The following is a 27,929-nucleotide window of genomic DNA, read 5'->3' as shown; positions in this document are numbered from 1 at the left end:
TTTTTTTTTGTTTTGTTTTTTTTTTGTTTGTTTGTTTTTGTGTTTTACATTAGACATATATCTTTGTCAAAACGTTAAACACATTTACACATAGTAAGTATTGGAAACGCATAACACATTTACACAAAATTAGTATTGGAAACGTAGCACAAGGCGTGTTAATTCTCACTTTATGCATGATTTTGTAGATTTGACTGAGACAAGCATGTGTATAAAGGACAATGAAATAAATTATCTCCCTTGAAACCAAGACACCTTTAGGACACCTTTAGGACATACTTAATTGAACTAAATTGCCCTTTATACTCTCTTTTCCATTTTATGAACTGCAAAATACACCTTTTATTTTTCGGTCGGTCTTCAGACTCATCTCCAGACATAGACTAAAGCGCACAGATGATTCACTGATCAGGTTACGATAATTGATATTTCCTTCATTGTTTATTGGCTTTAATGAGGAAGCATTCGTTAGAAGTGACAATTAATCTGCAAGATGTGCAGGTAGTATTCCTTTCATGTTATTGTAGCAACTGTTTGATCTCGTACCTATTTGCGAGATGAAGGTTTCAGTTGATTAAACTTGAGTCATTAATTGATATTTCGTATGGGTGATCTAACCATGGCAAATAAGTTCGGATTAATTGTTTACTTTGTAAACTGTCATCTCCAACTTTAAGGTTTGATATGGTTCGTCGTTTGCCCCGACTGTTTGCTTACATTGATTAACATTTAAAGTGTAGTAGTCTTCTAGATAGGCTCAGTCATTAAGAATAAATGAAAGTTGAATTCATTATATATTCTATTTTTGTCAAAAACTTTTATCTTTGGATCTTTGCAGCAATGTGTCTCCGGCCTACAAATGGAATAAAAAAATGAAATAAAGCAGCTTTATTGTAAGCGAAATCAAGACAACCATAACTCGAATTGTAGTCATAAGAATGTAATCCAGGGATAACAAGACAGGAAAATAGACACAAACAACAAAAAACAAGAAATAACCGAAATAACACGTACAAAGAAACAAAAAGTAAATAAGCAACATTAAAATGGAGCATGGACCAGTTGCACCGGTAGAGTAAGCGTCCTGTGTTGTTTTTTTTTTTTTTTTGGAAACACCCGTCGAATTGCCCGAAATGTTAAGTACGAGGTAAGTAAGAGGGACGGAAAATTATGATACTGTGAACAGATAGGTTCTCATGGTGCAGATAGGTACATCATAATAAACCATAAGTTCATGATGATGGCCATAAAACATTTATTGGGATGACTTTATCCTAGAAGCAGCACAACCTTGTTCAAGATGAATTATGGTAAGAAGTCTAACAATGTACAAAAGTCTGCGTAGTATCAACAAGCTCTTGCATAACCAATCGAGTTGGGGCATATAAGTTATCAAATAAAATGTTCACTTCTGTTTTGTTTTTCTTTTTTGTTTTATTTTGTTTTTGTTTTTGTTTGTTTTTTTGTTTATTTTTTGTTTTGTTTTGTTTTGTTTTGTTTTGTTTTGTTTTTGTTTTTGTTTTTTTTTTTGTCTTTGTTTTTGCTTTTATCTTATTTGTTTATAAGAATGTATCGCTTTAACAGTTGCTACTCTTAAATTAGAAATATAACAACCACCTTATTAAGCTGATTATTTTTACTTATGATTTGAGGTCTTTTTTTAAATTAAAATATGTTTTTTCTATTAATTTTTGTCTATAAAAAGTTTCGGTATTGTCTACGTTTAAAATTATTTTTAAAGTATGAAATTGTGTCGCTCGGCTATTGTTTATTAAGTTTAGAAAAATCAAGTCGAAATTTGAAGCAGACGTTGTCAAAAATGTACTTTAGAGTTTCAATAATATCAAAGTTATTTAGGAATATATACCAACTTATTCAAATGTTATATGTATTTATGCACATTTTGGATAGTACCAACGCTGTGATAAAGAGAGCTACAAGCTATATTTAGTTGAAGGTAAAACAAATCAGCATGTACTTGAAAACACTCGTTAATCACAAGTAAAAGGAATAACAATTAAGAGTAGTCTGGGTATAACTTCAAAGGGCTTGAATGTTTGTAAACAAATATACCTTTTTTCTCTACGATTGTTTTGCACTGTTTATGTTTTATTCAGGGAGCAATCGTTTCTTTGTAGTTCTTGTTTAAATATTGTATCTTTTTTCCAGCCCATTTAAGTGTTTTCATGAGATTTTCAAGTGATCAATCTTTTTGATTGATCATGAACAAAATGCTAGGTAATTTTGAAAAAAAAAAGAAAAATGGACCACCTGGTAACAGGTTAAAAATTTAAAAATGGAGACAATCTATTTTGAATATAAAGAATCCATATTCTACAGCATGTTTAAGAGTAGCAATAATTGAAAAATGTATCGACTGCTGCTGTGATTGTTTGGTTGCATAGAAGATCGACATTTTATTTGTTTGTATATAAACACCTACACATACATTCTCTGCAGTGATGTAAATCCGTTCATGAATTTTAATAAAGAAAAGAATAGCAATCATTATTGAGTACTTCAATGGATTAGAAATAGCTCAGAATACATTCGTCACATAAAGGGGTATTATATATATGGATTCAGTAAGGTTTTTATGAGACAACCATAATATGAACTAACACCAGCATAAGTATACCTGGCCTGGATTACATAAAAAAAATCTCAACTTGAGAATATCCTCAAGTTCGGAGTTTTTTCCCTAAATCTTCAATTTCAAGTGATCTGATTGGTCGAAATATGAGTTGAGGAAAGATTTGAGGAAAATCTCAATATGAGATATTTTATGAAACCGGACCCTGAGCTCGATAGTGGAATTAAATCTTATTTGAATATTGTGTTATGGAATATTTCTGTAATAATGTTTGATATATGGTTCGGGCAGGTCAGAGACGTCTGACCATTTGGTTGGAGAATACCCTTGGAGACGTAAGGTCTGCGAGCAGTGGCATGGTTTCATAGGTCTCTAAAACAAAAATACCAATCAGATAAATATTGGAAAGTTTGATTTGCTGTACACGTGTTTCAATATATAATTTCTCTTCAACAAAATACATCGGAAGTTCACGATTAAAAAAAACAATATACAAGAATGACCTGTAAATACCGAAATAAGAAGCTAAAATTGAGCAGCGATGAGTTCTACAACACTATGTCAATAGAGCTACAATATTTTTGTGTTTAAGGGCTTTTACAAGTCGTGCGCTCTACGGCAAATTTGTGTTATAATATACGATGCATGGTTCGAGTCAGACAAGGTTGACTGTTTGGCTAATAAATACCCTCGGGGTCTAAGTCAGGACAATGGCAGTTGTTCCCAACTTTCAAGTTTCCTTCTTTTGAATTTTTCCCAACGTTTGACGATCAGTTCGGTAATTTTGTTATTACCTTTTATTTAGAAGTAAGAAAGTATTTAACATAGAACATCAAAAACTGAAGAAGACAAGTCAGAAAAACAATGTAAGAAATAACATATTATACATATTAACTATATGTTAAGTGAAAAAAAAAAAAACAGATAACAACGGTGATGTAAATTAGTATTTGTAATGCCAATAATATGATACAGATGGGCCAGAGTAAAATATATATCACAAAAATTAAAGTTTATTTTGACTATATAAAAAACCGAAGCCTTATTATGGCCACCGTCATTTACATGTTAATACACTCACTATAAATATGCATGTACCTAACATACGCATAACTGAATGCGTAGAAAAAAAAAAAAACTTACCCTAAAAATGAGGCCAAGTTTACCAGTATCGGCAGAGTTTATTTATTTCATTCTGATTTTGCATTCTTTTGGTTTTTACCAATATTTTAACTATTTCTTTTTTTATTTTGAATTCTATCTGATTTGCGCAAAACAATTGCACGTTCAATACTATGTATACCTGATTTTACTTAAGTACAATTCTGTGTCAGAATATTTTCAACATATCTAAAAAACAAATCTATATTTATCGTGAAGCATCTGTGAGGTAGATATTTTTTGATTGGTTATATAGGTAAAAAGTGTGGAAAAAATTCCCGCCAATTTTCTATAGTGCATTTCAACTAAATTTTACCTATCCACATGTTAAAAGGCCAATTTAATAAACACTTTGGTGGTCATGAGGTATAAATATTTGGATAATGCAATAAAATCTCAGCGTTTTTATCTACCATACCGCCCGTGCAGGTCCGGGTGTTAAAAGAATAGGCCTGCTGCAGCGCTAAGCTTGTCGTATAAGGCGACTAAATAGTGCTAAGAAACCTAGCCGAGGGCTAGGCGCTCTGCCCACAGAGCAACAGGGATGTGTGCCCCAGGTGGAATGGGGTACCCCTGGCGTGTTACATGCTGGGGTTGTCAGGCTATAATACGGAAAACCTGACCGCAAACCATAGTGGTGCATCGTGTTGGGAAAGATGCCACTTTCCTCGCACGTTAAAGAACCCTGCTGTGGTATTCGATAGGAGTAGGAACCTTTGCGCTCCGCCACAGGAGGCTAAATTTCCCGACCTTACCCATCCCCCCTTTTTCCAGTGGCAATCAAAATTTGTCGACCCTATTGTCCTTGTGTCCCATCCTTTTTTTTTTTTTTATTTCATGTTCATTTTATCCTCCATTTCATGTTAATCGTCTGAATATAGCTGAAATATTGCTGCTCGGACGTTAAACCCCAACAAACAAACAAACAAACAATCTACCATACCATGTATACATTTTTGCCTGATTTTTAGACAGGGAAGTACTTGAACATGCTGCCAGTATTTTTTATGTCGCTCCTATATACAGGAACGTGATAAAGGTATAATGAGAACTTCTTGTGTTAATCATTTGTAATTATCACATCATATCTACTTAGACTTCAAAGGATGTGCATTGCCTAATCAAAGGGATGTGTATTACCTAATTATATACAAATTGGCAAATTATGTAAATACAAGCACTTGAAGTTCATAAAGCTAAATTATGATTAATAATCTCATTAGTTAGATCTGAAATATTTTATCGAAAAAACTGTACAGGAATAGGATGGTAGATTTATTGCCAATAAAACCGATATAGCAAACAATAATCGGTTTTATGAAAGATGTGCTATAAATGATGATTACGAGTTACTAATTGCATTGCAGATTCAATGCATGGTGTTGAAAAGATGAAAAAAACTCTACAATAAGGTCAGGGTCCGGTTTCATAAAACATTTCAATTTGAGATTTTCCTCAAATCCTTCCTCAATTCATATTTCAAAAAAATAGATCACTTGAAATTGAAGATTGGAGGAAAAACATAGGACTTGCGAAAATTCTCAAGTTGAGATTGTTTTGATGCCCAGTGGTCCTTTTCACAAAAAAATCGTAAGTGTAAAATTAGTTGTAAGTTACAATACTTTTATTTACTATGACGTCATAACTTACGACTAATCTTACTCTTGCGATTTGTTGTGAAAAGGACCACTGGTCTTATTCCGGATTCATATAATATCCAATTTTTTTTTATTTTTGTTTTGATGATGTTGTAGGAATTGCTGCCTGTGTTGATTTTCTGGATAATCTGAATTGTTTTATCTGCTTTTAAAACTGTTGTAACAATTAAACATATCATGTGCAAATACAACATTTAAAGATAACAGAGAACGCATAAATTTAAATGCAAAATACCAGTTTTATATATTGTAAATTTCGATATGCTGTACACGTGTTTCAAGAAGTAACCTCTCATCAGCAGCATTAAAATCAAATATGTAGGAAGATCATAATCAAACTATTAGTTGTATACAAGAAGTACTCATAACCAAATCTATCGAAAGAGGAAGCCAAATCCATCAACGAGAGGTTCTACAATACGCAATGCAAAATTCACAACATTCTTGTTCCGTTCAAAACGAGGCGATCTAGCTATACAGTATGATTTATTATAATCAATAATTGATTGGCTATTTCTGAATACTGAATGACATTCCCGCGTCTTGCTGGTATAAACATAAAGGTACATCTCCATATAACACCTACAATGTAGTAGCACATTATAATGAATATTTATATAATTGGTAAATTATTGCTTTGTATAAAATAAACAAATAAAATTTTTAGTTATTAAATGAATTTCGTAACAGTACATGTTGTTATTTAATCTCCGAGATAAAGCTACTCTTCTCAATGTTAATTTAGAATTCTTTCGTCACTTATCGGATATCATTTCCTACAGGTATTTTCACATAAGCAGAATATAAAAATAGAGATATTTCTGGATATATTATGTTACAGAATGTATCCTGGATGATACTCTTATGATTTAAGAGCTGTGAGAAGATGATCCTGTAGATAAATCTTTCGTACTATTATTATGAACATATAATAAAACATCAAAGATTTAGACTCAATTTAATCGTTTTGTCCATTTCTTTTATCTATTTGATATTAAACTGTGCTCTATTGTAGCATGAAAACCTTTTTTAATCAAAGATTAAAGATCTTCGTATCAAAGGCATTAAAAGTGTCTCCAATTGCTTGATTATAGTATAATTATTTCCAACACGTAAAGAAATGTAGGAAAATTTTTCAAATGAACAAAAACACGTAACAAATACATCAATTCACTAAGTGATATCCTAACAAATATGGCTAATAAAACAGCATAAACAATATCACCTTTAATACACACTCAGAAAGTGCATTTATTGTCGAATTGACAACAGAAACTATGCGGAACCATTTTTTTTTACATTCCATCAATAAAGTCCAAATGAATTTACAGGTGACGAAAAAAGAATTTAATTTCAAAGAAGAGAATAACAAAGTCATCCCCAAGAAATATAGGTAACAAACTATCAAATATGGCATGGTAATGAGTTAGAAACATCATTTAACAAAAGAACACTATTTGACCACCAAAGCAAGGCAAAGTTACTAACAAACATATTCTAGTTTATTTACAGGAACAAAACAATTATAAGTTATGAATGTTTAAACTATTTTTTTATCACTGTTCGAACCGTCTAATATTGAAAATTTTGTTTTGATAAGTTTGTCACGTCTTTATTTTTGCTTTAATTATTCTACTTTTCATTGTTGTATTGTAAAATATGTGTAGTTGGACCATATATTCGAAAATTTCCACTGAAAAATAACATCCGATGCAGACCCGAAAAATATTGTATTGAATGAAGCATTCTGTTAACATATAGTTTAAACCCCATGCAGGTGTCCCTAAGACTTGCCATTGAAATAAAGTAACTCTACGGCTCTTTTGCCCAAAAAGAGGAGTTAAAGAAAAATGTTATAGAAAAAAAAACAAAAATGGCCCAGTTATTTAAACTTTATCCATTGGATAAATAAATAAATGCTGGATATATTGCAACAATTGTACTTGATTTATCTAGTGAATATTTTCTTTTTGTCCTGCCATTTAACCTTTTGAATAGTTTTTTAACTTTAGAATCGGTTATGACAAAGCTCGGACGTGTTTTTTTGCCAAGTGCATATACGAGTTTTTTGGGAGTTTTTTTTAACGAAAACGACCGATAGTTTCGTTGATCATCACACGTATAACACTGCTATTAATAAATGCCTTTTACACCCGGAACTAATCGCTGCATATCAGAATGTTCAATTCCGAACAGACAATTTCCATTTTTTTTTTAAATTAAACAGTTTATGTCCCGTTATCTTTATTTAATTCATAAAAGTTCGGAGAAGCTTCATAAATGATTTATTTTTTCTGTATCTAACATTCTATATCTGATTTAATGGGTACTATCAACCTTTATATAACAATGCAATATATTTAAATGTACACTGAAGTTCTTTGCGATTTTCTGGTTCCCTTTTAGTGTAGCAGACTGGCGACAACCACCTTTTCAGACCTTATTCTATAATTCAACGGTAAATATTGAAGTCGACCAATCTGTTAGATGAAGAAGAACGTACTATTAAATGTTTCAAATGTTTTGTTTTTTTTTTTCATATCGACGTTTGTGGGAGTGGGAGTATAATAAATTACATCATAAAATGTACGTTGAATGCATACATGTAAATAAAGGTTTATATTGGTAAAATTGGAGAACGAATTGTTATATCAAAAAAAGGATCCATTTTCCTCAGTTGGAATCTAGAATTAAATACTGATTAATAGCTTTGAATAGCTTTTTGCATTACACTGGTCTTGTGTATATGGTTATTCAACAAACAAAACTTAATTCATTACTATACAAAAATAATTAGACTAAGGTATCTTCCAGCTAGGTGGGAGTAAAATAACATGCTTTTATACAAAACAAATTAATAACAAGACCCATCTGATGCAGACATATAAAAGTCTGTATTGATATTAAAAGGCTGTTTTCAAAGGAGATTTGAGTATAGTCTTCAACTAATAAGATAAACAAAAGCCAAAGAATTTAAAAACAAACAAATAATGGAATAACACCGTCATTGTTTATTTAGTTTCACTCTTTTTAATAAACCAAATTTCTCGGCTGAATTATGAATTATCTTATCCAGTTATTTAAGGAATGTTTTTAACTTTGAACATGTTATATGAAATAGTATGATTCTCGGCAATTTATACTTTATGGTTTATAAGTGTTAACTGGTGCAAGACATAATAATTCGTTTAAATTGTTCAAAAATTAGAAATATTCCTTATAATTTAATATTTCTAACTCCAAAGATAAAAATTTTGTTCGTTATCGCAACGTACTGTTTATTGCGATTATTTGAATATTGGAATGCGGACCAATCGATATTAATGACGTCACAATACCAAAGAAAGTTATAAAATATAACTTGATTTGCTTAAAGAGAACCAACCAATCAGAAAGCTTTTTATAAATCAAATTTAATTAAATTCCTTTGTTTCTAAATATTTATAATTTGTTTCTAATAGTTAATTATCTCTACGATAGGGTTTTTCGCGGTGCAAGAAGTCTAAGATTTATACATTTTGAAGAAAATCGACAATATATATGATTTTCAAACCATATCTACATAAGTTGTTTTAACAAGCTTTTCAGATTGACAAATTACTTCTTAATACATTTTTTCTGGCATCACTTAAGGAGAAGATGGAAAAGTGTACTTTATATATAATACGACCATCAATAAATACAATTACAACAAAATAACAGTTCTCACATCCAGTTTATCAAAAATATCACTACGATTATTATCTCCATTAAACAACCAGTTATAACATATTTGTATCTTGTGTGCGAAGGAAAAATTCAATTCATCTTATGACATATAAATTCAAAGTCGAGTTTAAAATCCTAATGATATGTTCTCATAAATATATGCATCAGAAACAATAGGAAATTAAAAAGCTGTAAATACATCAAATCAAAATTTTACAGGCCATGGTATTAACTACATGTCGACATTAAATCTGGACCACAGACCAAATTCTTGATCGAAATGTTTAGTTGAGACACACGCGGTTTTGATAAAGTAATAATCACATATAGAAAAAGTCAATCTAGATTATTTTTAAACTTCGAAAATCCATCGGCAATTAAATCCTGTGTCAACAAAATAAATACTTTAATTTATTTGTATATATCTATGTTTGTACAAAGTTTTGCAAGGGACCTTTGATGTTCATAATCAACCGAAGACGGAAAGTCAAGTGATTTTAGATCAATCACATACTGCTATGTTATCAGGAGTTCCATACTGGGAGGATTGACATTTGCGAATACAATAATATCGAAAGACCTATTACCGCCACAGGAAAATATTTCAAGACCTCCTCAAAGTATGGAAATGGAATTATTCCACATAATCTCAAACCACAGGGAGGATTCAGTTGCTATGATATTATAATACAAAAGAGAGTATTCCATGCTGAGATTGAATTATAATTTCTAAAATAAATAATCTATTCTATGTGCAATCGTTGCTTAATATATTGATGAATCATTGAATTTCATTTTTATAAATTGTATAACAAAATCTATGATTAATATTTGATAATACTTAACCGAATGTTAACAAATTCACTTGGTAACTTATAACGTTGAAGGTATGTAACTGCTTCTTGCATGACAAGTGATACTTACATTTTGTCTTTTTGATAACAGTCGAAATATAAACTGCATTTTAACATCGAACCAAAAACCAATTTCAACTCCTGGCGTGAAAAGATGTATTATATCGAGGTTGAAAATTTAAATGAAAAAAAAACTTTATAATTCGAAGGATGTAATGCTTTTATTTCATCCTCTATAATTGTACATATTAGAACTCCTGTGTCATAATAATCTTTCTGTAATACATGTATAAGAAAGTATAAAATTTAAACAAATCAACATTTAAGCATCATACAATTAGAATGGCGGTTCCTGTTTTATTATATATGGCTTTTGGGATTTTGAACAAATAATGCTGATTGTTTTAAGAAAATGTGTTTTTCTATAATATCCAACGAGTGTTTAATTTCATACACCAAAGGAATCATAATGACAATACTTATGATAAATACATCCCCGAAGATAAGGTAACCTGGCCTTAATAATGAACAAGCAGATCAAATATCTTAAATTTTTCAATCTCGGTGGAAAATAATTTCAGCAATCTATTGAATTTCGAGTTCTTTAAAGTATTGTTTTTTCCAAAATCGAGTAGAATTCTATTTAATTTCATAACCAAATTTGTCATTCTTAAGTTTTGGGTTTTGCTACAAAGATTTTACTGTATCAAGAAGGATTACTGAGTTTATATTTTTATTTGTACATTTCTTATTAGTATTTTGCCTTTTGAAATAATGTTTATCTTCAACAGGCAAAAGCATTCTACTTTTAATAATAATCAAACTAAGATCAACCATTAACAAACATTCATATAAAACTACCAAGTTCTATATTGTATATATATAAACCACTGTAACCACTTTTAGCTGTTTTGAAGCAGCTTTTGTACTTTGGTACTTTTAATTTGATCTTTTGTCAACGTTTCGCTTATTTCATGTTAAGCTACGTATTTTTAAAGTATCAATATCCTAGACGTGAATTAAAATCCCAATTTTTTGTTGTTTACCTTCTTATGAATACTCAAAACTGTTAACTTTAATTAAAAACGATGATAATTCTTTTAATGTGCGTCCCGTTACCAATCGGAATGTTTGAAAATACATAATTTTCGAAGTCGTTATGACCAAAAGGGACCATTATTTATAAAACCTATAAATATAATATCATCAAAAGGTGTTTTGAAAAGACTCATGTTCAAATTGCTATGAAGGATAGGACAATATAAATATACATCATTGATTTCAAAAATATTGTGCTGTGAGTAAAAGTTACGTCGTCTCGGTAGTGACAAAACCAAGGAAACGATTTCCGCTCACTTCTTATTTGGTTGTGTAATATCTATTTTACCAGATTAATTTTGGACTTGACTTTATTATTAATCGGATTAGTGTTCGGTAATTTTGTTGTTACTCTTATTGCATACTCATTATTTCATTGTTGCGTATATCGAATGTCATTCACACAAATTTATTATAACATGGACATCCGATGGATATGTAAAAGTGAATACTATATTAATATAGTAACTGTTAAACTTTAGTTTATCTATATCTTATCTTATCTTGTATACATAAATGGCCAGCAACAAATTTACCCGAGGGTATTCACCAACCCAGTTGTGAGACTTGTCTGACCCCGAATAATATCATATTTTATCTACCCTATTTTTGAAATCTTGCAGTATTCCAAATTTAAAAATACGTAAAACACCGAGGCTTCATTCCTTGCATTGCATATGGTAGAACCTCTCGGTGATGGATTTGGCGTCCTATTTCGATAGTTTTGGTTATGAGTACTTCTTGTATTCAACTAATATTTTGATTATAATCTTCCTACATATTTGAAACACGTGTACAGCATATCGAAATTTACAATATAAAAACTGGTATGTTTTTGTATTTTACAACAGACAGACCGAACAATAACAATTTTACGAAGCAACGTGCCGAGTAAGACAAAAAAGTAAAATCTTAATAGATAGATATCTAACAATATCTTCCACAGTGACGTCTTTTTGTGTCAAAATTACATATTAATCTTTATGTAATAGATACAATTAGAATATGTCTGTATTTTCTAATATCTCCTTGGTTTTTCAATTCGACAAAGTAATACTTTATCAGTTCATTACAGTTTCAATTTCATTTTCTTTTAAGCACTACTTGCACATCAAACGAAACAATTGCAAATTACAGGCAAAAACATCTAACAACTACAGATTCTATCCTGGCTACTAGTGACAAACATCATAGTTCCGTGAACGATTGAGATAAATGACTCACACCGCCATGTACTAATCTGAACGGTGATCATATTAACATACAATTGCCAGTTTGTGGGAAGAACAAAAGATATTGTTTTGTCGGTTCCTTTGAAGTAAGATAACTATTAATCCAATACACATTTGTTTAATGGCTTTCAATATAAGTTCGGGTACTTCAAAGGAAGTTATAGATCTCCTCAAGGGTTAGCTTATAGTACCTGCAATTAGGCAATCACTTAATCCTATTGTGTTAGTATTGAAGTGAATATAAATAACGGGTTGATATAATAGGCGAAAGAGAAAAGCGAAACGAATAACGGATCAGATCTCTTTTCTTATTTGTTTATTGAACATTCTAATTAATTAAAGAAAAAATAACGAAATTCGATCTCAGTTCGGGAAACTTACACTGACAAATGAAAAATATATTTCTATTTGATACTGGTTATAAAGGGTCGAATTTCACATTCCGTGAATTCCTCGTAGTTTTCTATTAATGGCAATAAATCATATTAAAGAAAGGTTAAGTAGTGTTAGTATATTTCATCTATCTATTTTTAACAGAAATTACCAAGTTTGTGTAAACATACAATTCGACTTACAACTATCGTAATTGGTACCTATTTTCAAATATAAAAGGGTAAAAAGTGAAACATATTGCAGTGCAGTTATAAATATCGTTTTGATGTTTTTTTTAATTTTGGTATGACATGATTAAACGATAAATTAAAACTGCTTTGTGTTGATGTATTTGTATTTGAAAGTGTTTGTTTATTTTAAATAGTACGCCATTGTCAGTTAAGTGATTATATTTTGCAGGATCATACTTCAGGTTGTTTCTCCATACCTACGTTTCACTGATTAGGTTTACCTGTACGAGGTAAAAACTGCTACTTTAAAACGATTTCGTGTTCGAGGCTCTTCAATTTTCTACATAGTGTCTAATCGAATAACTGCTGGCAGTGTTTCAATAATAATATATTGGAGAGAATCAGCCAATTAGATCGGGCAAATACTTCAAGGACGAATTCCATTGGACAGTCTAATTGACCCCGGGGGTCAATTTACATTCTGATTTTTTTGTTATTGAAGGAAACTTTTGATTTTTCAATGTTTAAGGCGTGAGTTGTATGTGCATGGAATTGTTTTACGTGCAATGTTTGACATGAATGCAATTCGTTGTTATAAAATGTAATTCTCCAATGATATTTGTCGTTTTTCAAACGTGATATATTCATTCATAAAAATGATGCATACGTTATAAAAACGGAGGTTAGAGCTAGTAAACTTTAGGCCTGTTTTGAATTGAAAGGTGATGATGGAGCGAAACTAATCTTTAATTTTTACTTGATGTTTGTACGGACTATGAAATGGTGACTTTGAAAAGACATACTAGAGTGACTTTTCTCATGTATTGAGTGATAATACTTACTAAAATCAAAATGAAAGAAGTGAAAAACTTGTATTCCGTTTTACTTGGATTTGTTAACGTTTATTCCATAGTTTGTGTTGTTCCTTATATCACTGATAACGGTTCCGAAAATCTTAGAGTGGAAGGTGGAAACTGGGTAGGACCAGAAGGCAGTGTTCGAGAGGGGCTATGGGTAAAGGGTGCTTTCAATTATGTTCGCGCATTAAATTGTGACAATGTATTTTTTACAACAGAAAAAGAATGCAAGGAATTACTGACAGTTCCTCAAACACATTATGTAATACACGTTGCTCCATTTAGTGGGCATACGACTTACGAAGCTGTTTTACCAGATGAGGTTTTAACGAGAAAAGACAACAATCATCAAGGTGTTTTAGTATTAGATCCATATCCTACCGCAAACTTTGGACATCTTGTGATTGTGTTTTTCGTGGACTACTTAGATAAGAATAGCTGTGATTCAAACAATGGTATTTATTTAGGTAAGTTCACTTTTTTTAAAGGAAAAAAATTGATGAATCAGTTTCTTCGTCTTTGAAATTGATCTTATGATATTTAATAAGATAATATAATATAGGCACGATGCGTAATCTAATGATTTTTAGCAGGTACGCATAGTGACCCCATTAAGAAATATTGACATTACAAAGTTTACTGAACAATTATGAAACAAACAACAACAAAAAAAAACAACCAATCATTTCTTAAACAACGGCACATAAAAAAGTCGTTATTCGTGATTCTGTGAAAATTGATGTAATAAGTAATTACCAGTAACTCTTGTTAATAGCACAATTATTGTCATTACAAGGATACCTACGTAAGCTTAAGAATCAGATTAATAATGGAATAAGCAGGGTACAATTGCAACTGTAACGTTAAAAGTGTTATGACAAACATTCTGAAAATGTGTGTCAAATAAGTAATGACACACACAGTCTGTCTATTCTATATTTATTTTGAGAATCATGCGAAAGATGTCGCTTTGTTCTCGAGCCAAAGTAGTTCTATCATGCATTTTATCATAACACAAAAATAAGCTTAGACATAAAATAGCGCAATTTATTGGAATGGATACACATTCCCGATAGCAAAATAAACTAAGTTGATCAAACAGTTATATATTTTAATATAATGAAGCAGGGCCCTGAAAGACAATTAAAGCAATCGAAATCCTTTTGTTTTGTTAAAACTCGTTTGATACATGTTTCTTTTATTTGATCCAAACTTTGAACAACCATATTATTTTTTTGCATAATTGGATGCGGGCTTGGATTGAACTGTTTTATTGTAAAGTGATAAAAATAAAATAATACAAATGATGAGGTGATACCTATGGTTAAATAAAAATTAAATGAGTCAACAGTCGAGATACTGCATAGTACATTAGTTTGATTAGGTCAAATCTAACAGTACTAGTAAAACACTATTGTAAAGAAGTGGTAATATAAAGAACCGACGGCCTACTTCAATTATCGAAATGTTTAAAAACTTCGAATTAACCTCTAAGATAAATTAAAACCTCTTATATTATATTTAAAAACACCACAGAAGAACCTTTTAATGGTCGAGACAAGTAGCCGATTCAGTATTAGAAAAGGTGTAAATTGACTTTCAAAACATTTAAAACAGAGCCAATTAAGTACTTGAAATAACTCAGCAATACATTAAACATCTACATACACTGAGTTCATTAGATAGCAGAGAACCAGAGTTACAATCCTTGTGTATGTATATCTGAGATAAAAGTTACGAAGAAATCACACAATCACTAGATTGACTGTTAAGATAGCTCGGATTTTAATCACCCACTTCAATAAAAAAAAACAACAGTGACATCGTCATAATTCGCAGTAGTAGTTGCATGCGGTGTTATACTCAATTCAGGATTGGAGCAAGCATGTGTAGTTTTACATTTGCATTATCGAATGATTTGTCAGTTTGTCTTAAAGTTGTACTATAAAGATCATTTACCTTTGTTTCTTTGATCTTTACTTCGATATGAACTTGAAGGTCTTTTTATGGGGTAAACTTCCCTTTCTTTAGTTCTAAGTATATAGGGTATTGCTAAAATAAAGAATGAAGATTAAACGTAAATACGTTTTATTCATATGTTATTTGTATTTAGTTACTTTTTAGCTCATGAACGAGAATATTGTTCTCTAATTTATTATTCTATTGGTATTTACCTATATCATATTTAGTTGAACTAGAAATGGTATTCAAGATGCTGATGAATATGGAAATATACAACGTTGTAGTGATAATGTCATAATAAAATTGCAAAAAAAAATTATGAGTATGCTGTGCAAAAATGGGGATTTTTCTTCAGGAAATAAAAAGTGACAAAGGGAATGAGGACTGTGTTAATAGTATATGGTGTAAGAGGTGAAATATCTATCACTGGGACGATAAATGGCTCTTTTGGTTTATCTTTTATTTCGTAAACTTTTTCACTTTTTCATTTCATTTCTCCTTAAAAATACTGTTCTGGTTTTGATTGTTTTATGCTCGTTGGAACGGAAGACCGTGTATGTATGAAGCCTGATGGGTCAGTGGAAGCAACGGAGATATCTTAATCATTTAACAAAATACAATACCTGGAAATTGAACCCAAAATAGGTGAAAAAAGCAGTAATGATGGAAGAAAAATCAAACTCAAAATTTGATTTAATGCACAATGAATTAATTTTACCTAGGCCTTTTATAAGGGCAATAACTTATTAAACAGAATCATCTTGAAAATCTCGACAAGTGTTTCAAAAATGTGTAAATTGTTTTCTTAAATATCAAAACCACACAAATTAAGAATGTCAAATAACTCAACAATAACACGTTAAACAACCGTTCGATACCATCGTAAGTTTAAAAACATTATATAACCTGTACAGAGCAGACAACCTGAAAACAAATCTAATGGTTTGAATAGTCTATAATTACATTAGTTGTTTCTTTCATAAAGTAAATGTTGAAATAGTCTCTACTTCAGATTTAACATCATGCTTCTGTTTTGATAGTGAGTCCTAAGTGTAACCCTTTTTACTCTCTCTAGAATTATTTTAGACGAATTTATAGATTACGAATAAATGTTGTTTATAAAAATATTTAAGTGTCAGTCTCTGTAATAGTCAGGCAGTGGGTGAAATATGGTATAAAAAAAATCCACCATTTTGATACTGTGACTATTTGCATCTTCAGAATCAAGAAAAAAAAGACAATATTTTCCATATCATTTTGGCTGAGTAATAATTTCATTGAAATGAACTGAAAAGGAATATATCAGGAGCAGATTACTCTATCAGAAACCTCATTTTTCTAACATTCTATTGAAATATTTCCGAGCAAAGCCAATGATGCAGAGATTAAATAATGGTCTTTTCAAATAGAGAAAACATTCTCGATTGACATTACATTGTCAGGTCGGTGGTGTTTTGAAATGTATGTTTCTGATTTGTCCCATTTTGCCTGATTCTTACATGCACTTACACTTAAAGCCATTTTTATTTCGTTGGAATTAAATATCAAAGAATTCAATGAAAGGTAGTACCCTGAAAACACCAAACATGAATGCAAATATTTCTATATGTAGGATAAAATAGCATTATAAAGCTCAAATATCGGAATGCTATGAATTCAGTTTTTACAATTAGACATACAAATAAAGTGAAATTATTCGTAGATGAGACACTTTATTAGCTTTCGTTAGCTATTACAAATGCTAATAAATACTCCGGCGCATTATCCAAGAGTTTTAATTATTATGATGAATATGCAATAAGATTTCACTACAGAAGGATGATCAAATAGGTACTATTTTAAAGTTATACCTTATTTTTTTCTGTGATAGTAGTTCGATTTATATCATAATTGGGTTTTTTTTTCAGAAAAACAAAAATTAAAAATAATTTTAAGCAATCTAAAAAAAATGTATCCCTTCTTCCCTTGGACTTATATCATATTAACCCTTTAAGTGTATTGTCTTTCAAGAATCCCAACAAGAACTTTCCATCTTCCCGGATGGAGAATCAGTCATTAAGGTTTTTATATACTCCAAAACTTTGTTTGGAGTAGTAGGAATATAATAAAATGCCTTTGTGTTTCGCTATATAAGTTTACAACTTTAACAAGGGACGGTGTTACAGCTCCTACTAAAAACTGTGCAATCATCGGAAATATAGTATTTGAGGACTCCTGCGACTTTTCGTCGATCCGCATAGTTCTAAACCCCATTTTCTAACATAGAAGGGAATGGTCTTAATCTCAATGATCTAATTACAGTTTGTATGCATGATGAGTATGTACCAATGAATGATTTAGAAAGATATTAAAGTAGCTCTTTTTCATTTGCAACACTTTTCTTTGATTTTTTACACCCTTTTACTTACAGTTTTAACCGCGTTCCCCTTTTAGGTTTTTTAAAATACGATGTACATCGGTTTCTTTTAATTGCTTTCCATGGAGTTCGATCTTACTCCGCCACCTGCAAGCCTGTAGGAGGGTCACGGTGAATTGTTCTCCTTGTCTGTTCATATATTGTAATGATACATTCGATAAACAAGGCGTTGAGAATCAATTGTACAATTAACCACAATTTACACGATATAATACTACAGACTAGATTGGAATGCCATGTTTCTCTAAACTTAATCTACACTTCACTACAATCAGATTGAATTAAAGTGTTCATCACATCCGGTAATTTAGCATGTTTTTTGCATTTATTAACAATTACATCTATTAATAATGCTAATGACTAAATGCTTCGCTTGTATGACGACAATGCTGGAGGTGTGTGCTACTGAAAGGTTTAAGTCTGTTTCATTTATCAACTGTGTCTAAATCGTTTTTTTCCTTACAAAAATCAATTTTTCTAAACAAACGCGAGAGATCATTAATAAAATCATCAGGACATCTAAAACCGAATCTATTGATCAAAACAGACACTGCTACCTGAATACCTTAACAGGATTTGTACATACATCTGTGTATAAAATCAAAAGATTTTACAAGCTTATGTAGATAATGAGATTTGGCCGTAGGTATGCGTACAGGTGTTAAAAGGTAGAAAGCCTTTGACAAATTGTTTGATGTACGTCATAAATTAAATCTGGTGGTATTATAAAATTAGTGTAACATTCTATTACACCGTTATATATTGATCAAATTTATATACAAATGTATGTACCTTTAAAGGTAGAAATAATTTAATATTACTTGTATTTTGATCTTAAGATATTTTTTTAAAATTCAAACAGTCAAGATATGTATTTTTTTCCCAAACCAATCAGCCCATTTTCATACATGTTTTGAAATTGAATTAAAGGAGTAATTAATTAGACATGCTGCAGTCGTAAGTTATGGCGTAATACAATTTTGAACTACTATGACGTAATTAACTTACAAATAATGTTACACTTACGGCTTTTTATGATAAGGACTTCAGAGTCTTAGTAAAACTCATAGGTTACATTGCAGTATTTTCATTAGAACTTGAAATGAAATTTGACACTGTTAATTTAATACTATTGAAATTATAGATTAACAAATAAAGATTTTAATGAATAATGGAGAACGAAAAAATGATAAGATAAATTAAACCATTCCTTTGTTTACCCTCTGCTGTTCCTGGTCAAAAACTTACTAGAAAATGTTCATTTAGGACAATCTAGTACGATCGTTACAAAACCGTCAACATTCATTTTGATATACTGGCTGCCTTTAAAGTTTGTTTTGTAAACGACAGGTGTTATTTCATGCTGCTGTATACTCTTTATCATAAATAATTCAGCAAAAGGGAATGTAGAAGCAGTTTTAAACGAAGTATAATTAGTAAGAAAACTTTTCAGGGTGGTCTGCTCGGTTGATATTAAACATGTTGTGAAATGTTTTGTGTAGTAAAATCCATTCATGGTTATTAAAGAAATTTTAGTTTCAGGTATAATGTATTAAAACAGATTTTTTCACTTGAAAGGAACTGTTCTTATCAGTAGTGATTCAAACAGAACTGTTGTAAGAAAATATACACATGGGGATTAGGTATATATAGGCAAAACAGTAAAGTGTAACCAGATATAAATGTCTATGATTTTCTATAAAAATGGTAAATTTCATCTGACATTTCCTTTCATCGTTAAATAAAGTAGATGATATGTAGAATAACACCAGTCTATAAGTTCAGTGAGAAAATACTACATAGAGTCCAATAATGTAAGATGTAACGTTTTGTTCAGATGTTAAAAAATAGTGTTAACTTCAATTTCCCGTAGTATTGTCATTTGTAGTAGCTGACTGATCTCTCTCTCTCTCTCTCTCTCTCTCTCTCTCTCTCTCTCTCTCTCTCTCTCATTAACGTACTCATAGGTAAACCGTTTTGTCTATTTGTCTATCTCTTAAACTGTACTTATATTAAGTTTGTTTGTCACGATTATTGGTTATTCTAGTCTGTGATTATTTATATATAAAATGCTTCATATGTTGTCATCTGAAGTAAGTATCAATGAAGATACATTTCGCATTCTTCCTATCAACGATATGCGTGTTCTAAAGTACGAAATGCAAATATAGTACATTTTTCATACAGGATTTACATCAGTAGGTATGTAAATGGATGAATAATTAGATTGTTTGATGTATCCTTTGTTTCCCTTGTGAAAATATTCAAGTAGTTTTACATTATTTGCATTTGCGTATACCTACATGAAGAGATCTGTAGCGTTAATGTAATTTTGATGTTTTCTTCCTGCTGCAAATTACTCTCACCTCTATTACTTCAATATCGGATCTGACAATAAGTGTAATATAGTGCAGCTACTGTAAACATGTCTAATTCTAATATGACGTGCTACAAACTCTTAAGATCACAGAAATGGTAAAAAAAAAAGTGATAAACACATAACCAACAGTTCGTGCAACATATTGGCTGTGTTTATTTAAAAAATGTGAAGAAACTAGTCATATAAGAATCAAAATAGATCACGGAAACTCTTTTTTTATCATTGTTTTACCATGGGCTGGCCATGTTATTATTTAACAATGCGACATAAATGGCCAGCCCGTGGTAAAACAATGATAAAATGGAGTTTCTGAGACTTATTTCTTAAACATATTTACTTCGGATTTTAGTTTATACAGGATCAGCATTCGTGATACTAATGTGTAATAAAGATATTTTGTAGACAAAAGTTTATTTTATTATCTATTATTATTATTATTATTATCATTATTATTATTATTTTAAGTTTGCAGGTTTATAATAGTTGTAAATCTGATGTTAGATAATATATGAAGAAAAAAAATATTTAGCATATTATAACCCCACTAAGGCAAAGGAAAATCAGTTTCAAGTTGCTATAATGATTGGAAATGAAATATAGTACATTTAATATCCAACATTGGCAATATTTCTTTTAACTTATTTTTTTTTATCAATATTCATAATTATGCCCACCGAATTGACGTAATTTATATTTTGGTAGGAAGTGATAGTGACATATGCTCAACATCGTCGCATTGTCGAAAACACTTGAAATCATTCCCTGCAATATTTTTGGTTGCTACAGTCATATCAAAATGCATGTATACAAAGCATATATGCGACAACAAGCGAATATCATTCCCTATTACAAAATTAAGATTTATTCACGAATCTTGATTTGCTCCATTCCTTATTTTGTGCGCCTTCTTTTCATCATTATTTAACTCCACGTTGAACCTGCCAGTATAGATAATAGATTGTCTGCACGTGAAATGTACGACAAATCTTGGATGAAATAAATCACCATTGACATGTTTACGCAGTGATTTGCTATCTACAATGATCTTGGTATTTCAAACGGATGACTTTCATCTATGATACATTGCTGTCTTTGATCCTTAAAGCAGAGGTGAAAGTTAACCCAAAATAAAAAGTTCATTTAGTCCTTAAATGTTTCTTAAACGTAACTCAGGAATTTATACATGAAAGAATTAATTCAAAAGATATCATTTTAAAAAGTACAAAATAACAGTGTTTACAAATGGGTAAAATTGAAGTAATATTAAAGACGTTTGTTTCTGTTAAAATGCCTGCCAATCAATTTGGGTGTGGCATGTGATTTTCTTTTGTTTAATTATGTGACATATATCAACAAGAAAATATAATTTTATATTAAACATAAACTGAATGGAATAAAATCACATATTATTCGTTCGTTCTTAATTGGTATTGTATCAACTTCAATTAGAGGTATACATTTCTAACAGGGTGTGTCATGACAATATGAAAAATTAATAAAGAAAAAGTTCAAATTAAACATTTCTTATTCACGAAGTACAAGTATACATATCTCATATCTCTGTGCATGGACAATATACGCACCTAACAACATATTAGTTCAGTCGGAATAGTTAAGGATTACCTTGGTTCCATCAAGACGGGAGCGTTTGACCTTGCTTATCAATCCACAACTTTACTGAATACAAAAATTCCACCAAAAAGTGAATAGCAGTTGATGAAACTTTTGCTTAGAACATGCCCTTGTATGAATCGGTCAAGTGATGATTCTCAAGAAATAGATCATTTAACATACGTATAAAATGCTAAATGATTTTACTATGATAGCGACCTAAAAAGAGATATTTTATCTTAAAGCTTACTTTTGTGGCATCTTTGGGTATAGCCAAATGGTTCGTACGCAGGCAGATCTGTATTTATTGCTGATTATCTGTAGGCTTTTAACGTTTTGGAATAAATGATATATAACAACCCGGATTTCAGAAAAGGCATTCCGAGCTTTATTATTTACATTTAGGCCTAAATTCCTATCTATTTTTTTTTTCGACAAAACAAATTCAAACTGAAGGAAAACTATCAGTAACTTTTATCAGCAAATAGTTGTCAATTTAATGACATCATCAGGCAAATGTTAAAAGTTTGTTATCCCGCCTGCATTACTTAGACAGTACATTCGTTTATGTTTGTTTGTTTTTTGTTTTTGTTTTGTGTTTTTGTGTTTTTGTTTTTGTTTTTGTTTTGTTTTGTTTTGTTTTGTTTTGTTTTTTGACTAGTGAAGTGTGCGTCTTTTCTTCAGTCTGAAACCATTCATTACCTTGAAAAGAGCTCTGATTAGTTTTCTTCAGCTTTACAAAGTATTACAGGACCTTGGACATCCATGTATATCATGTTGAAGAGAAGTAAAAGTGTTTGTGTTTAATTTGCCGTAAAGCTTTATTCTAACATGTGTTGATACCATACAAAATACATAATTTTCATTACGTGTCCTTGGATTATACTATTTTTATGTACTCTAGTACTGAGAGGCGAAATGTCACACAACATACCTTAAGTATATACAGTACCTCACTTAAATAGGCTTCTGGAACAGGGTTATGTTGCTACAAGATTGAAGTCATCACTACAGAAGTTTTATAGTCGTCATCATGAACTCGTGGTTCGTTATGGTGTATCCATCACCACCATGAAAACTGATGTATTCAACGGGTCATAGTTTTCCTTTCCTCGTTTGTCTACCCCGGACTTGACTTTTTATGAGCAACTCGGTGGGTGTTTCTAGAAAAGCAGAGGACTCTTACCCTATCGGTGCACCTGGTCCATGCTCCCAGTTTTTAGTGGAGTCCGAGTTGCTCATTTACTTTTGTTACTTTGTATGTATGATTTTAGTTACTTTATGTTCTTTGTTGTGAGTGTCTGTTTTCCATGTCTGGTCTTTGTCCCTGGATTACATTCTTTTGATTACCCTATAACCTTGGTTCCCTTGATTACTCTTACAGTAACTATATGCATGACATTGCAGTATTGTATAACTTCATTAGGTCACTTCCCATTATCTTCTGTATTTTACTGTGTGAAAGGTCGTTTTACAACTGAAAGACAATTTGGCTTTGTATTTCATGTCTAGCCGTGTGCCGTATAAACATTTCATCAGCCTTGAGGAAAATTGAAATATAGGGTCTTTTTAACATGCATGATAAATCGATCTTACATTCTCGTGTATACTTCAGCATTAAGATTGGGTGATAACCTATAGACGTATTGAACACGGTTGGTTTCAATAGCCATGTCATTTCTTTACTTGATATAATTGAAATATATATCGCAAACAAACGAAATTTGCCTGAAGTGGAAATTTATCTTTCTAATATAGAAACGAATGTAACACTCTTTGAAGTTGAAAGATATTATTGTACATAAAATTAACAAATTTGATGTTTCTGATTGATTGAAGTTCTTTGATGTGAAACATAGATCGACAGACATACAAAGTACTTTCTTCTATAGGGTCAACAAGGTGTAAATTAAAGCCTGATAAACAGAAAACTTTTAAACAGTCAATTACTAATAACCTTGTGGTTTCAGTTAAAAGTGAATACTTCACGATGTCAAGGCAGTTTTGTAATAATTTGTGCCTCGTAATGTGTTAATGTAATTAAAATTAATCTTTAAAATTAGTTAAGATGCTTTGTTACAGTAAGTACATCTATCTGAGAGTAGAAACGTTTGATAAAGTACAAATACCAACTGTAATAATTCAACAGCAAAAAAATAGATAAATAAAAAGTATTGAAAACTCTTATCTTATTATCAAAATCGAGATAGCATGCACAGTGATAAGAACATACGAATTATAACAAAAAATATACTATAAACAAGGAATAAATAAATGAAATTACATTAAATAACACCAAAAACCCTTACAAAACTCTTTCATAAAAGTGATTATAGATCACTAAGGAAGAGCTAAATTAATTTCACGTATTTACATGTTTTCATGCATTGTTGTTCTGCAGCAAACTCAAAATTCCAGTTTTATATATTGTAAATTTCGATATGCTGTACACGTGTTTCGAGGAGTAACCTCTCATCAGCAGCATTAAAATCAAATATGTAGGAAGATCATAATCAGAATATGAGCGGTATACACGAAGTACTCAAAACCAAAACTATGGAAAAAGGAAGCCAAATCCATCACCGAGATCTTCTACCAAATGCAATGCAAGGAATGAAGCCTCAGTTTTTAACGCATTTTTAAATATGGAATACTGCAAGAAAGAACAAGATATCTAAATTGTATCCATTCTAATCCATATGATATCCTAATATCTGTTATAAGCAGTATAAAACCAATAAATTACAATGCTAATTTATGTAAAAAAAATTAAAATAGAATTTATTAAGATTTTATTATAATTGTTTTTATTGTTTCCTAGTTGAAACCAAGATACCGAAACAATGAAACTTTGTTATGATAAAGCAATGAATGAACGTCTATCAAAATATACGGGAAAATGATGAATGCAACAATTGGTATATACAGTGAAATTGACCCCTGAATTAACCCAAAAAAATGCGTCTACATCAGACACTTTCTGAGTTTCTTTTTCCGTTCAGTCAGGTTTCAATGTAGATGTATTTTCTAAAACCGAATGACGCTTTTGTTTAATTCGCACTAAATGGTGCCAAAACGAATTGATGTAATATAATTCACGATAATATTTGAATTACTTAATTGCAGAAAATGGAGATTGTCTGTCACTGGCGTTGAAACGTAGATGTAAAAACGCAATAAAAAGACAGAGTCGGCGGAAGCATCATGCACGCCGATGCGAAATCAATTTCCTACCATTTGTCTACCTTGAGCATAATCAAAAACAAAACCCACAACAGAAAAGGTACAACTTTTTACGCTGTTGGCAGGGACTGTCTGGATATTCTAGATGCCCGGATTTACGAGATGAAAAAGAGACAAAAGAGTTGATATGCAATCCTTTCCGAGACAATACAAAACGTTGTACGACAACTCATGGAATGGTGCACACAAGATGTAACATCTTTGAAATATGCGATCAGGCCGTACTTATATCCGGGGGATGGAACCGAGAGACAACGGGTACTAGATTTCAACGAAATTTGGAAAGAATGAACCGAATGTTGCTAGCAAATGGTTTCACCGGAAGTCACATTAAAACTTTCTTTGCAAATGGCGCTTCGGGAATAAATGGTAAGTTCCTCTATCAAAGAGGTAGATTAATAAATGTGACAAGTTCATTAAGATGTTTTAAGAAATTTGTTTTCATGTGTACTGTTATATAATACAAAATGTTTTAAAATGTTGTAAAACCGTATGGCCACAAATCGATAATTTCCGAAAGATCAATTATTACAATGAACATGCATTTACATATGTAACTATTTGAACGTCCTTACTAATTAAGCACATAAACCTGTGACCTTTAAAAAAAATACTTTTGTAATCGGAACTTCGAAGTCTCATTTCCTGCTGCGAAATTATTCGGTGAATAATTGCGATAGTGGTATTTGTTATAAAAAATTTCAACCCTTTGCATCCTTTCTGATTATAGTAACTAATGATTGAGCAGATTTTACGTTTTCATTCTGCTCCATTGTGAAAGAACTTGACTTCAGTCTACTCTTTAATCATAACTTTACGGCTGTTTCCATGTATAACGACGTTATACAAGTCAAGAATAAGCTGGAAAATGAAGATTTAACCGCTATGTTCCTAACTTGGTAAAGACATTTGAAGGAAAGAGTCACTACAAGGCCATTTGTAGTGTATTTTTTTAAATCCAAATCCGATATATATCTGGGGTACAACAAGTCCCTTTTTCTAACAAGTTAAGTACAACTCTGCTTTAAAAGTAGGCAGAAGCTTATAATTAGTGCTTCATATCTTAATCCCAAAAATAATTTGATTGCAAATCTTTCAGGAGGCCTCATAGAAACTGTACTCGACAATAAGAGCTAAAAATGTTGGTCTTTGGAGATATTAACGGCTACAATTTGCTAACGTTCTACAGAAGAAAAGAAAGGGCAAATTTCCTGCCAGAAATTTAAGACTTTAACTTGTCAACAATTTTGTCACAATATAATGCAAATCCAAGGAAAGAAAGCAGGACGAGTTGTTTTAGGTCGTAACAAATGGGTTTGAACAGCTTCTTTGTTTATCTTAAGATGTGATGTATCACCTTATGTCTGATTTTTGTAAACAATAGAAACAGTATACATGAAATAATTGTATACAAACAAATAATGGAGAAAACATGAGATAAACTTGGGCGGTAAAGACATCTCAGTTACCGATTCAAACAAGTTTTACCAACTCACTATTGCTCCATGTAATTGAATTTCCAATTAGAATTTTTACAAAGTTTCAAAATGACATCACTGTGTGAAAAAATTGTATGTGGGAACTTTTTGAAGATGGAAATTCCAAAACCTATCCCCATTCCGTTATTTGGACTAAGAACGCAAAATTACACCTGTATTCATCAGCCCCCTCTCCATAAAAAACAACAAAGGGTTATACATCCGTAGCTATGGAAATATCTTTAATAATGATTTGTTGATAGGTTGATTAATTAATTCATAAATGGTAGGTTGGTTAATCAATTGATTGATTGGTTGGTTCGTTGAATGATTGATTAATGGATTGATTGTGGCCTTACACATCAAGTTTCTTTCATGTAACAATGTTTCTGTAGAAGCAGTGTCGTTATTTGTTGATGGTCTTGTATACTATTAAGTTCTCTTTTTACGGTTGACATTTCTTTATTTTGATTTACTTTTGTAATTTGAGGGAACATCTCTTATTGTTTAAGTTCCATCGACGAGTATTATAATGTTTGATTTTGCTAAATTTAGTTCTGCTTTGGAAACAAAATGTTTTGTAAATGTTCTGTCAACACATGTTAACACTTTTTGTAGAAAATCTCTTCGACAACAAGGTGATGGTTAATTATCTTAATATGCGCATATCCTCTGTTTCGTTCTTTTGATTTTAACGGAATTGATTTTAAATATTTTTCATTCCATTTACTAACCATTGTGGGACAAAACAATACAGCATCAACTCTATTCCTTTTATTGTGTTGTTTGTAATTGATATGAATTGCAGAAAAACGAAATTTAAGCGGTACGCAAATCTTTATAAGTGAGTATTTATTGATCATTAACCGTTCCTACTTCAAAGACGAAGCGATACTTTTATTTTATATCATTTTCATTATGTGTTTTTATGTTTAAGAACTTTTGATTTTCACCGAAACACGACATTTTCTCCCGCTATCAAAATCATCATTAACTTTTTAGCTTTTCACTATACTTCGGATCAAAGTGTATATATTTGTAAGCCTTCGAGTCAAAGATTAAATGATCGTTGATGTTTGAGATCAAAAGGTTTTCACTAATCTTTTAAGAACCCA

General features: G+C 31.0%; 1 protein-coding gene and 1 long non-coding RNA gene across 2 annotated transcripts in view; one reads left to right on the top strand and one right to left on the bottom strand.

The window, feature by feature from the left end:
* Positions 1 to 18,457, bottom strand: LOC148603429 (uncharacterized). The gene is made up of 3 exons (XR_015916432.1): positions 18,095 to 18,457; positions 15,684 to 15,776; positions 1 to 853 (listed from the first exon to the last, which is right to left on the bottom strand). It is a non-coding gene; the product is annotated as an uncharacterized LOC148603429 (long non-coding RNA).
* Positions 13,207 to 27,929, top strand: part of LOC148603428 (uncharacterized) — a 21,040-nt gene continuing 6,317 nt past the window's right edge. Inside the window, exons 1-2 of the mRNA XM_088552073.1 lie at positions 13,207 to 14,191; positions 25,220 to 25,705. Of these exons, the coding sequence (XP_088408199.1) occupies positions 13,720 to 14,191; positions 25,220 to 25,705 (958 nt within the window). The 5' untranslated portion in view covers positions 13,207 to 13,719. The remainder of the gene's footprint in view (positions 14,192 to 25,219; positions 25,706 to 27,929) is intronic.

The sequence above is a fragment of the Perna viridis genome, chromosome 11 (genome assembly GCF_037379345.1).
Source record: "Perna viridis isolate PV_CMFRI_1.1 ecotype Kerala chromosome 11, ASM3737934v1, whole genome shotgun sequence".
In the NCBI taxonomy this organism is placed as follows: Eukaryota; Metazoa; Mollusca; class Bivalvia; order Mytilida; family Mytilidae; genus Perna; species Perna viridis.
This window is presented reverse-complemented; position numbering and strand designations above follow the sequence as displayed.